Genomic DNA, 13,634 nt, shown 5'->3' on the forward strand with positions numbered 1-13,634 from the left:
ATAAGTACTTCAAATTTTTGTTTTGATTTTTTTGTTTCTATTGTTGCTTTGGATGTCATTATATTAAGATTAATTGTCTTGATTTTTTGTTTTTGTATTTTTTAAACATTTATTCCTACTATAAGGTCATACACAACCAAACATCAATAGTGATAATCATTTCAATTCTACCCTACTACCAAATATGCAAAATACTTTAACCAAAACCTATTATTTGATTTTCTTTCCAATTCTTATTCCTATGTGCGAACCAAACACACCCAAAATTCAGTACAAAAAGTTTAGTATATATCTCACCATGTGACGCCATATTTATAGTCCCAAATACAAGCAAAGCTCAGAGATTGCTAATACGAGTGAATAAGGCGCAGATTATGCTTGTTAAAAAATAGTAAAGAAATAAATATGTTTACCTTTAGGAATCGTTTGGGTTAGATTGCTAGGAAAGTTAGATTCATATGTTTAGCTACAATTGATGTATGTAATATAAACATGTATGCTATAGAGCTTATTTCGTATATAAATACACTTAACAAAGAAAGGGGTTAACCCGGGCTAGACTACTGTTGATCGTTGATGTTTGCCCTCCGGTTCAACTACCCTCGTTGGACTCTGGCACCAACCTTGTCCCTCCCAAAGCAAGTCCTCGATACACAAAGGCGCATTCTCAAGGATCCGAGTCCCCATGTCATGGGAGAACGCAAGCATGATACATATAATAAGTTAATATAAAATATATATTTTATACAGTAATAATTAGAATTAAAATGGTAGAATTTGTAAACATCCATGATCCATGATAATTTTAGATAATATAAAAATTGTGAGAGAATCACATTTCCTTCAAAATCTTATATAAAGGGTGTGTTGCATTCCTTGAGAATGTAAGATAACATGAACCAAACATGAGAATGTAAATTTTGGAATGTCATATTCCCTTAGTTATATTGTATAATTTGAACCAAACACTCCTTAATTATTAACTTTTGTGACAGGGTTTCAAAAGAAAAAAAAAAAAAAAAAAAAAAAAACTTTGTGACATTGTGTGAATACAGACATACAGTACAATCACGCTCAGGTTAAGAGCTCAATGAAGTAGAAAAACAACATCTTGTCCTTTCTTTTCTGCCACTCTAGTGACTCTACTACTGCACCTAATTAGGACCTTCAGAGGATTTAGTCATATGGATAAAAAAAAAATTATTTTTTTCAAAAAAAGAAAAAGATAAACAGAGAGATAATGCAGCTATTCTAGATCAAAAGAAGTCTAAGTCCCTAACCATTAAAGGGAGTGAAAACATGAAACATTTTAAGTACAATGGAAGAGCCAGTGAAAATTGGCGCACAGCTGATGGGATCATTGCAGATGCATTCTAGTGTATCGGTCTGCCGCTATGGATAATGATTGTATTGAAACCTGGAATGATTGTCCCATCTGCAAAATGTTTTTAATAAAAAACATAAATTTTGAGTGTGTCATGAATGATTCACATATTGAGAGCTTGTACCAAATCCACGCAAAAATGTAAAATGCATGTAAATAAAATAAGAAAAATGCACCACAGAAGTGAAGTGAGTTTCATATCCTTGTTTTATAAAATTCTTGCCTTTCTTCTGCCCAGAGTTTGTCTTTCTCACAGCCTTTTTGCCAGAGTTAATTTATTGTTTAAATTTATATATTTTCCAACGTAAATATTTAAATTAAGCATATATATGCAACTTTTTCATTGCACCAAACTAATTGAAATAATGAGCTTACAGTGCTGCATATATGGAAGGCATTCACATAACCAGCATATTTTGAACCTGCATTATAGGAAACAGCACATTGTATCAAGATCCAGAGGAAATGAATCAAATCATGCCATCTTGAAAGAGAGCACAGAAAACCCCAATAGTCATTTCTTAAGAACAAACTAAAACTGTTGTTAGTGTCAAAGCAGACATAAATCCGACCAATCTGCTCAAATCAAGGGAATAGTCAAAGTTAGGTGAGTGGGGCTATTCAAGCTTGACTTGAGACATCAACTCAAGCTGAGAATGACCTGGTTGAAATTGAGTAGCCTGAGTCAGCTCCCACTCACAACACCAAGTGAGAAAAGTATGTTAATCTTGCCTCATGCCTAAGAACAACCAAAATTAAGGATATCAAGAAAAGAAAAAAACACAACCCAAATCACTTACTCTTTTTCAAGCCAGCAGGTTTTGCAAGCAAAAGGGCATTCACAAATGCACCGACATTTTCACAAAGAGCCTCTTCTGCAAAACTCAACTGCAAAACAATTGTTTAATGAAAGTTCCCAAATAAGATGATGCAGGACCCCATACATGAGGAAGCTTGTGTGTATCATCACTGAAAAGAGAAGTCAGTGTACCTTCCCAAGGCCCACATGCACGATAGCTGTTTTGTCTTTTTTGAACATAATACCTTGATCCCTTGCTTCCTTCACTGCATTTGAAACATCTTTTATAACAGTACCTTTCTGCACAGTTCATAAGGAAATGAGCAAGCCATAAAAAATAACTCAATTCATAGGTAAAGCGTGAGGAAGACAACTTACTTTAGTGTCTGGCATCAACTGTCTCAAATACTTTGCAATCTGCAGAATGGAAAAATAATAGCTCAAATTTGACACAAGATCAGTAACTCAGTAGTTTCTTGTTCCTCTTCTTTCCTACTCATGCTGATCTTTAACAGCACAGCATAAAGAATAAATCTTGTGATGTACAATCAAACTGAGGCTTAAATTTGTCAAACCTGTTTCAAATTTGGCATCATTGCATGAGTTGCCAAACACTTGTCAAAATCAATCTTTACACTCCCTGCATGAATTAATACGAACATGAAGAATTAGTGCAAGAAACAAATGGTTATTCAACTATAGCCCCTAATGCAATCAACAAGAAAAGAGAACAAATGTTGTATAAATAAACTCATATAGAACTATGGTTTTATGAAATGGCACCTCAATCACATATTCTTAATATAGTACTGTCAAAGTGGGCCGAAGCCCCCGGGCTGGCCAGCACCTGCCCCGCGGTGGGCGGTTAGGGTCATAAAAATAGGCCCGCGAAAATGCGGGCCAAGCCCATTTAAAAAAACCATATGTTACACAGCAAGGCACTGTGTACCATATATATATATATATATATATATATATATATATATATATATATATATATATATATCATTTTTAAAAATGTAATTTTTTAATTTTTAAACACGAAAAAATTAATATTATTTGTAGACTTTACTTATTTTTTTGAACTTTGAATTCCAAAAAAAAAAAAAAAAAACGTGGGCCCGCCAACCCGCACAGGGCGGGCTAAGGTTCCATGAACTAGCCCGCGAGCCGGCCCACAAAAGCCCGCCAGAAATTAGGCCCATGGTGGGGCAGACCGGCCCGCTTTGACAGTATTGATTCTTATTTAGATATCTGCCTCTAAATGGTAGTCATTAGTGTGAAGAGGGATCATGGATACTCTGGATATTTTCCCAGAGCAGTATTCTCAGTTTATGTGTCAAGTGAGTACACAAACATACAAAAGTCAGAATTTTATCCAAATCCTTGACATGTAGAAATGGTTACACCATTGCAGAATGAAAGAAAAATAAAGAATTACCATTTTTAATATTCTGTATAAGCTCCAAACCACCAACAATATCAGCTCCTGCCGCTCGAGCTTCATCTGCATCTGCTCCTTCAGCAAAGACAGCCACTCGAAATTTCTAAGGACAGACACTTCTTAGCAGCTAGAGATATATGGGAAGAAATCTGAGGCAGCAGAACAGAATATGTGAATTTGGAGAGTTAGAACATTGTACCTTTCCCCAACCATGAGGAAGTCGCACTGAACCATCAAGTTTCTGCAGTGAGGAAAAAAAATGAAAACCCCACTGAGGAATCACATAATTTCTTTGATATGGCGGCCTTATATCTCATAATAACACAAGTAACTTAAATATAATACTAAGGGATCAGTGAAATCTTAAGAAAACTTGAATTTACAGCAAAATGAAAAACATATAGCATTATAGTTTCTGTCAACATTACAACCTCGGTGAGGAATATGAATATGTATTACTCCATATTTATTAGCATATGAGATAACTATCATTGTACCAAACGGCCTTCATGTTTACAATATTACAGTAATACTATTAAACAATGTATTACTAGAACATAGTATCTGGTGTTTGCAAAATAAATAGGATATAGCATAGATTGTCACAAGTTTGCATATTGTTGGCAAACTCATTATGGAGGCATTAAACATTAAACATAAGTAATATTGCATTGGTTTGAGGGAAAGTGGAAGAAAGCACACACCAGGTCACTTCGACGCATTTCTGGAGTCAACTTAACATGTGCTTCCAAAGTTTCATCAAATGTCGTCCTTGCATTAGACTGTACAATTACAGGAAAGACAGAAGCATACAATAGTTAAGTCATTACTCGGTTTTAGAAGTGAACAGTTAACTAAACAAGAATTTATATTTTAAAAACTCCACGAATCTATATGAATAAAGCTCAGTGTAAATTATATAAAGTGGCCCTAAGTCTGGAATGACAGTACAGAACAAAGTTAAAAAACCACACGACTTCTATATTCAAACTGCATTACACATTACTCCATAATAACAATAGAAACATGGAATTTGTAACCTTCAAGTATACTCTGATATCACTTAACAAACTAGTACCAGTGTAAAGGTAGGTCTTCTAACTTGGTATTCATTTCACTACAAGCTTCAGTTAGTATTTAGCAAGACATGTTAACAAAAATGCAGCATCTTATCTTATGCAGAAAATAAAGACCTAGCTTTTGAGGATGCTAAAAGATATTTCGTTAAAACAAATTAATTTGTTCAATGGCATTGCCTTCAGGCCAAAATGAGCTATATTGCTATAAGCAACAACTTTGATTTACACAGTACCAATAATTTGCTAAAGCAGGCCTCAAAACCTCAAGAATAAGCATCTTTAGTTAATAGCCCTGTGACTTGTGACTATGTGACATGGCTCATTAACAATGCCTCAAACCTACTTGATCTGTGCATAAAATATTCTATTCAGTTCTTCCTTAACCATTCTGAAGCTAGAAAGTAAGCACCATGATCTTCATTGAGCTCAGAGAAACCAACCATTACCTTCTATAGTCACCAAGACAAAGTGAGTCAAGAAAACAAATACAACAACAAATTTTGAAGTCAGAGAACATCCTACAATCCGTTCTCTGCTCATATTACTTCTAAAATCCTATGACAGATCTTACTACTCCACTTCACTAAGCAATTAGAAAAAAAAATACGTCTAAATTTGCTTTGGACCTTAAAACATACAAAAGTTTGATAGTGAAACCACCAAAAAGGCTGACCTTTGCAAGACGAATGGCTTCTTTGAGATCATAAACGCTCTTCACTTTGGCCTTATCATTCTCCTCCACCTTAATCAAGGTCGGAAAAGGTACCATTTCTACCTCACCCCTGATCCTACTCATCGCCGCAAAACGCTGCTCATTCTGGATTCTTCTCGCCTCTCTCTCCAACTCCGCATCGCCCCTCTCCTTTCTCTCCTCCTGACCCTCCCCTTCTGCCATCATCCGGTCTTCAGGCAAAGGAGCCACGCGGGTCGGGTACGAAACCGTAGACATTGTAGGCATATCCTTCAGGTACCGAAGATCTTCTCGTGACCACGTCCGCGCTTCCGGGTTAATCTGGTCCTGGGCATTGGGTTCAGCCGGGCGTCTGGCATTATAGGAAGCTTCAGACTGAGAAGAATCCTTTGGCGGGGATTGAGGAGGGTCTCTGGGTTTGTATGAAACGGGTTGGACTTGGATCGGCGTTCTGGCGTTTGGCTTTGGAACAGGATTGTCGGGCGCCGATTCAGGTGAAGAAGAGAGGAACCTGTGAAAATGATTGCGGAGAAAAGGAGATAGAGAAGGTGGGATTTTGGTAGGATAGTGGCGACGCGCTTTAGAGAGAAGAAGCTCGATTGACGCCATTGCAGCTCGGAGTTCCGCTGTGGCAGCCGAGGGTCTGCTTGGGTTTTAGGAGGTACAGGGTGAGGGTTTTGCGATTCAGCCGAGTTGCCGGCGTATTTTGGAGTACCTCTTTTCTTTGGTTTTTTTATTATTTGCCCCTCGTTAATTCATCTCTTTTCAGTTCTTACATGGTCTAATGGTGCGTATAAATTTTAACAGAACACATTTTATTATACCAAAAATTTCTCAAGTTACATTAGTGAATTCATAGTCCATAGATAATCATAACTTCTTTTTTTTTTCATTTATGATATTAAAACAATCCTACTAAATTAATTTGTTATTATAGCATAACAAGTATAGTTATTGCCTAGTTGGTTCATTACGTTTAATATTTTTAATAAAAAAATACGACAATATAATTCGAATTCAAATACCTTGACTCAATATAAATGGAATGACTAACATAACATTAAAGATAATTAAGGCGTCAAGTGAAGCACATATTTATCACGTGATTATGTTACATAATTAGGATCATATTAAATTTACAACACTATTTTAAGATATAACTACAATTTGATTATTCTTGAAATTCTTGTGATTATGGATTTCAAATTTCGGTGGATAAGGAATGGTGATATTAGATGCATTTATTTGGTCAAAATGATTATAGACATCTAACTCAAGTCAAAGATTTGAATTCGATCTCTTTTATTCATTGTTTCGTCTCACTTATGACGGCTAAATATCCCGTCAAAATACCTAAATTTTATTTGGAAGTATGCCAATTGATGTCTCCTGGCCTTTTTGTATGGCTAATTCTGAGACGACCGGTCATCTCTTTTTGGAATGCAACATCACTTTCCCGTCTAGTCGGGTGTGTTTCATAATCTAATACCAGTAAACAGTTCCGGGTCTTTTCTTCGTTCAAGTTGTGGTTATTTTGAGGTTGATCTTGAAAGCTCAAAATGAGTTGGTTTGGAATGATAAGAAACTGAACTCAAACGAAATTCAAACCATTATTTTGCACCTTCTGTATAACTGGAATAATATTACCCATTATGTCGGCTTTAATAACGATCACCTACCACACTCACAACAACAACCATTGAATAGTCAACCAGATGGTGTGATATGTCAAGTAGATGCATAAGTTTTTCCAGAGATTGGGGAGGCTATAGATGCAGCCATTCTTTATGCTATCGGAAGCTTTATTGCTGCAAGACGATGGCCCCTTCGTCACCTGGATGATCTGCATACAGCTGAGGCTATAACTATCAAAGTAACTTTAGCTGGAATGAAAAAGGAGTATTGAGAGGAATGCTAGTAGGGGCGTGTATATATATATATATATATATATATATATATGTGTGTGTGTGTGTGTGTGTGTGTGTGTGTATTATTATTATATTGAGCTTTTGGCCCACTTCAATTTTCTTTTTAAATTAAGTATGTATATATTAAATGAATTAAATAAAAATAAATAAATCAAATAATCAAATTCAGTCAAATTCAAAAAAAAATTCAGTCAAATTTTCAATAATGGGGGGGCATTAAGTATCTTCATTATTACTCTCTAAATTTGAGGTATATGTTTTAGTATTATTAGTTGATTAATTAATTAATTAATTAGTAATTTATTGTGTGCTTTTATTATTTATTTACATTTTTAAGATGTAAAATTGCTAGGTTAAATTATTAATTTTGAATCGATGTCAAGTTATATAAGTGTAGGTTTTTAAAGAAAAAAAAAATTAAAGTAAAAAGGAGTTCATGAAGTATTTTTTCAAAATTATTTGTCTGACTGTGCCAGATAGAATTTTTTCGGATAGTTAAATATTTGTTTATGGTTGTTTTTTCCAGATCTGACATCTAAAATGATTTCATCGCCGAAAACTTATGGAAAGCCAATTCGGCTAATTGGTTTCTACATATTTTTTTTGCAATATCATTGAATTAAAATGTTGAAGTATACAATTTCGTTAATTTTCTTGCTCATTTTTTGGAAAATGAACCAAACACAAAAAATAAAATTTTATGTTGTACAGGCAAACACCGAAAAGAAAAATATTTTATGAAAAATGACTCATATTCCAGAAAACATTTTATTATTTTCCAAACGGAGCCTAAATTACAATTCCCCCCCTCCCCCTCCCACCCCACTAATTCCTTAATTCAAACCAAACTCCCTAAGAATATCCATAAATGATTATTAACAGTATTGGACAATATTTTTAAAAACAATGTCAATTTTTTTAAAATATTATTGACTCTATTACAATGTAATATATGTTATATATTTTCTTTATCTATTGTAGTTAATCTATTTTTCTTATATTGAATATTCGATTAATCACAAAAAAAAAAAAAAAAAAAAAGATCTAACTAATTAATGTATATAATGAGTAAGTTTTGTATAAAATCATCATAGTGAAACATATAATACTTGTTAGTTAAAATGTACTACATATGACGTATTTTGTCTCTCATGTTTACTATTTATTGGTCAAATCAAAAATTTATTTAATATTTATTCTCTTTTATAATTTTAAATTTGATTTGTTATGTTTAATAGTACTTTTAATGTAGTTACTAAATATATAAATTTTATATATTAATAATATTAAACTTAATATTATAAAAAATTAAATTAAAAATAACTTTAGTCAAAATGAGACGACAGAAGTAATGATTTTATATGCACCTATAAAAATATATTAAAATTTAATTGCACGTTTCAGTGTTTGACATTAAGATGATTTCACAAAAAAACGATTTAATACATAATAAATTTGATTTTGAATTTTATCACTTGGTACAAAACAAACATGCAACGTTAACAAAGACAATAAATAATTATGGGTTTATGAGATCCGGGTGGCAAGGACACCGAACAAACATGTCTAGATAAAATGTATCAGTTCGGAGCCCCGAATAGCTCCAAACAGGCCTAAAAATAATACGGACTAATCACTAATATTCCGTATTTGCATATACGCAAAGGCCATCAATCTTCGTCTTTCTCTTTCTACGTGCGATCTCTTCCACCACCTCCCTATAAATCTCTTTCTCTCTGCGATATCTGGTGCTGTGGCGCAGGGTAACTGCTCTCTGCTCCCTTTTTCTCACCAAACTCGCAGTCGTCTATAGACCTCTGTATAATTCTGTGTATGGCTTTGTGATTGCTCTGTTACTTTCAATTGCCACTGTTAATTTGCGTTCACGCTTTCATGTACTGTAATCGTTTTTTTCCATTTCTGTTATCGCAAATTATGAGCAATCTTTTTGTTTCTGTTTAATTCCGTTCAAGATTTCCGATTTGCTTTGTGTTAAGATTTTCCATACAGTTTTGTCCTTCAGAATCATTTGTTGTTGAACATTTCTATGGTTACTGGGATTGGTTGCCGGAATAGTAGTTTATAGTGTAATAGTTTCCATAGAATTAGTGTTTGGAGCTGGATATCAGATAGTTGTAATTGAGCTTTTGAACTGATTGGTTCCTGTCATTTGGAATACTAATTTTGGTATGATGTGTTTTTGTTCAGTGTGTGGCATTGACTATAGAATGCAACAGCGGATCAGTTGATGCCATGTGGTTCCTTGGATGTATAGTCGGCAATTTCGTTCACAATACAAAGTGCAGTCTGTTCCCAATTGTGTTCTTGAAGGGTATTCTGTAAGAAGACCCTTCTGGGCAGGAACTTTTGTGTTAGCTTCTTGCTTTTGGAACCAATAAGACAAGTCTGCATAGCCTGTTGGTGTAATTGTTCCGGATTTGCTAACCATGCCAGCTGTTCAAAAGCTTTATAATGCTTGCAAGGCATCACTCTCAGCAAATGGACCTGTTTCAGAAGAGGGTCTTGAGAAAGTCCGTTCTCTGTTAGGTAAGAGGACATAATGCCTTAAAGGTTTGCTTAACAAGGTCCATATGAATCCATCTATGTTTGGTGTATGCATCTTACATGCTTATGCATATATGTGTAATGTTGTAGAAGGCAGCGGGCTAGTAATAATAATAAGAAAAACACAGCAGTGTACACGTTGCACACCAAAAAAAAAACAAAAAAACTCAGCCGAGTTTGCCGACTTGGGCGGCTAGTCTGCCGACTAATGTCTGCCTATATGTGCATTCTAGTTATCGTTTCAGACTTTCAGCTGCTAATTTACATCCTATTTTAGGCATATGTTGACACAATGACACCTGTTGAACACTTTAATAGTTTAATGAACCATGTGCATTTGTTTGATAATGTCTTTCTTTTCGTTTGCTATTTATGCCACTAGTTTACATGCAAAGACATAGTATACAAGGAGTGTTTTAGGATGAATTTCACATGGATATACCTTTGTTGGTTAAATGAATCAAATGGGTATTATTTATAGCATCATTAAGGTGATATCACATTTTTAGTGCATGGATTTTGAACCGTTGACCTAACACCATTCTCTCTATTGGTATGCACCAATTTTCCTGAACTATCTAAAATGGCAATTGATACTTAAATTTTACAAAATGCATAATAAAGCTTGGTAATTTGTTGTTCACTTGTATCAGATGTGTACTGACATCTTACAGACTTTCAGTTCACTTAGTTTTTCATGTTGCTAAATATTTCAATGCAACTCGTTATCACACTTGAGCAATATCTTTTACCAATGCATCAGTTTCTTATATTATATTTTTTCTTATTATTCTCATCTGACAAGCTGCAAAATACAAGTGATTCATAATTTCATACATCATAACTTCATAAGTACTTTTCTTTTGAAAATGAAACCTTCCAAGTACTATTTGTTGGAGTGAGATATATCATTTTGGTTCTAGTCTAGTTCAATATGGATTGGTCTGATACCAATTTTCAATTAGGTATAGCTCACTTCTGCTTAAAATCACCTGGGTACCTTTAAGGGATTATTAACACTTACTAGGAGACTGTGGAAATGCCCTTGTTGCATGGTTACATATTTACATGTGGTAGTTTGGAATTATAGTTTGAGACAAAGTGCCAATTAGCAATCTATAACAGCCAAATCTAACAGTGCTGATCTATATGCTGTATCCATGGTTTTAGATGTTTCGCCTTATATGGTAATTAGTTATTTAGGCATGATACCGTGTGGTTAGAGTGGTAGGTTCAAGAGCTTCAGCAACAGTAATAATTCTGGTGCTATTCTTTATGTTTCAGACAAAATCAAGCCATCTGATGTAGGTCTTGACCAGGAGGCACAATTGGTACGAAATTGGAATGGTAATGGAGTTGAGCGCAATGGAGGTCTCCAGTCACTACCACCCATCAAATATCTTCACATACATGAGTGTGATAGTTTCTCTGTAAGTTTTAAGCCTTTGTTTAACCAGATATTTAGTTGGTGGTTGGGATAAAGCCAAGGTCGACATGAGCTGCAACATTTTACTTTTAAAAGTTCGTAAGTCTTATAAATTCAGTGATTTTAACCTTCAAGTCTATTTAATATTTTTTACAGATGGGAATATTCTGCATGCCACCTTCTTCCATCATTCCCCTTCATAATCATCCAGGGATGACAGTTTTGAGTAAGCTTCTTTATGGTTCTTTATACGTGAAAGCGTATGATTGGGTAGACATACCTGGGCCTTCTGATCCATCTCAAGGTGTGTAGTTTGAAGTAAATATTTTGCATCCAAAATTGAATAGAACTATCCTACTCAGTTCATATTAAATCATGTGTTTTTTTTGTTTTTTTTTTTTTTCCCATCTTTTGTGGATACACAGTTTTTTCATATGATATGACATGGCCTATTAATTTTATTTTGGGTATATTTATTTGCTCACTGATTTATGCTATCCAGCAGTTTATGCTTTTTTTTTTCCAGCTCATATTGCTCATTATTTGCTTTTCTTTGTGTTGGTTCTGTTGTCCATTGTTTGTGCCTCCTTGGTTTTTCAAAATTCATTTAGATTTTTTATGTTCATTATTATGACATTTTACTCTCTCTCTCTCTCTCTCTCTCTCTCTCTCTCTCTCTCTCTCGTTTAATATTTTGGTGGATTTTTGGGAAATTATTTAATTATTTTATTCATTCTGATTACGCATTTACTTTGTGATCAATGGTATTATAGTTCTAAAAGTTTATCCTCAAAGATCTATACAAAACATTGTCTACACTGTACTTGGGTTTTAGTTCGACCAAGAGTGTTCTAAAATGGTCTGAGAAGTTATGAAGGTTTGGCAATTGTTGAATATGGTAGTAAGCTTAAATTTCCTTGATTAACTTTTTCCAAATCAACATGACCTGCCAACAAGCCTGGTTTGCGTCAATTGCAGTCATTTCTTAACAGGAATTTTGTTGATTGACCATTTTTGTTATTGTGAAGGATCTGTTCAAATGTCTAGTTAGGTCTCACTCAGAGTAGTTTCCTAATTACATGCTGTTGATGGTTTTCCAGGTGCAAGACCAGCAAAGATTGTTAAAGATTGTGAGATGACTGCTCCATGCGGGACAACAGTTCTCTATCCAACCAAGGGAGGCAATATTCACTGTTTTAGAGCTCTTACTCCTTGTGCTATCTTTGACATCCTGTGTCCACCATACGCTGCTGACGATGGGCGTGATTGTACTTATTTCCAGAGGTCTCCAAGTATGGATCTTCCAGGTAATGGCCATTAGTAGCTAACTCAGTATTGCCATTTTGTTATTATTATGATCATATTAAAACATTAGGCGTGAATAAATTTTGTCATTGTTAAGGTGATGTAGAGGTGGATGGATTGACTGTCTCGGAAGTGATTTGGTTGGAAGAGTCTCAACCTCCAAATGATTTTGAAGTTCGTAGAGGGCAATACAAGGGCCGCACACTAAAAACCTAAGGATCATTTTTTGTTCTTATCCTCCAGTCGCATTCAAGTATTGAAAGCTTCATTTGGATGTTATTTAGGCGAAATAGTGATATATTATTTATCATCTAGTGTCTGGTAGTGACTTGTGTTGGTCAGGGACACAGAGTGGGGCATTTGATATGTATATATATTAATATATCATTACATTAATTTACCGACCTCGTCTTAAACTAGTTAAGACTTAAGACTTAGACTACTTGTCATTTTTCACCTCCCCCCTAGTTTACTTCTGAAATGTGATAAAGAAAATGGCTGAGCTGAGTTATTATCTAGTAGAACTATTACCCTTGCTTACAATTATAGCATTGGGAATTGCTTGAAACTTGAATTGAGTTAAATATTTGAAGCATTAGCAATATATAATTTATACATTTCTAGCGAATCACATGTCAGTCCTGTTTACAGTTATTTTATCAGTCAATTTTGACTTATTTGATCACTATTAGTTGTTTGACTTTGTTAAATAGTCAATATAAGTGTTTGATTAATTAGTTTTTTATAACAATTTATTGTTCTAAAATGCTAAAATTCAAAAAGCTGCTTTGATATTAGTTTTTTAATAAAGTCATTTTGCATGTAATCAACTAATAACTAATTTATCAAACATCAACATGCATTTGATAAAGCGATCGGGACAGTTCATCTCTTTAGTAGCTTTAAAAAGGTAATGTAGATAAATTGTGTTTGTAGTTTATAAATTTATTTAGAAAAGTAAGGATTTGATGATAATAATGTAAATACAATTATTTCAATAGCAGAAATTTTAT

General features: G+C 34.2%; 2 protein-coding genes across 6 annotated transcripts; one reads left to right on the forward strand and one right to left on the reverse strand.

Moving 5' to 3' along the window:
* Positions 1–1,050: 1,050 nt before the first annotated feature.
* Positions 1,051–6,147, reverse strand: LOC109188451 (50S ribosomal protein L1). The gene is made up of 10 exons (XM_019339140.1): positions 5,380–6,147; positions 4,332–4,409; positions 3,827–3,868; positions 3,625–3,730; positions 2,759–2,823; positions 2,562–2,600; positions 2,376–2,483; positions 2,185–2,272; positions 1,760–1,806; positions 1,051–1,435 (listed from the first exon to the last, which is right to left on the reverse strand). Exons 1-10 carry the CDS (start codon positions 6,004–6,006, stop codon positions 1,358–1,360), a joined length of 1,278 nt encoding a protein of 425 aa, XP_019194685.1. The 5' UTR covers positions 6,007–6,147; the 3' UTR covers positions 1,051–1,357.
* A 2,815-nt stretch (positions 6,148–8,962) lies between these two features.
* LOC109188460 (plant cysteine oxidase 5-like) lies at positions 8,963–13,216 on the forward strand. 5 transcript variants are annotated; one of them, XM_019339157.1, is made up of 6 exons: positions 8,963–9,088; positions 9,534–9,872; positions 11,175–11,320; positions 11,473–11,542; positions 12,417–12,623; positions 12,719–13,216. In XM_019339157.1, the coding sequence occupies exons 2-6, from the start codon at positions 9,773–9,775 to the stop codon at positions 12,835–12,837; spliced, it is 642 nt and encodes a 213-aa protein (XP_019194702.1). In that variant the 5' UTR covers positions 8,963–9,088; positions 9,534–9,772; the 3' UTR covers positions 12,838–13,216. The 5 variants fall into 5 exon arrangements, with proteins under 5 accessions (XP_019194702.1, XP_019194698.1, XP_019194697.1 ...); XM_019339153.1 differs by having other exon boundaries at positions 8,964–9,156; positions 11,473–11,620; XM_019339152.1 differs by having other exon boundaries at positions 8,964–9,088; positions 11,473–11,620.
* Positions 13,217–13,634: the final 418 nt, after the last annotated feature.

The sequence above is a fragment of the Ipomoea nil genome, unplaced genomic scaffold (genome assembly GCF_001879475.1).
Source record: "Ipomoea nil cultivar Tokyo-kokei standard unplaced genomic scaffold, Asagao_1.1 scaffold1421, whole genome shotgun sequence".
Lineage (NCBI taxonomy): Eukaryota > Viridiplantae > Streptophyta > Magnoliopsida > Solanales > Convolvulaceae > Ipomoea > Ipomoea nil.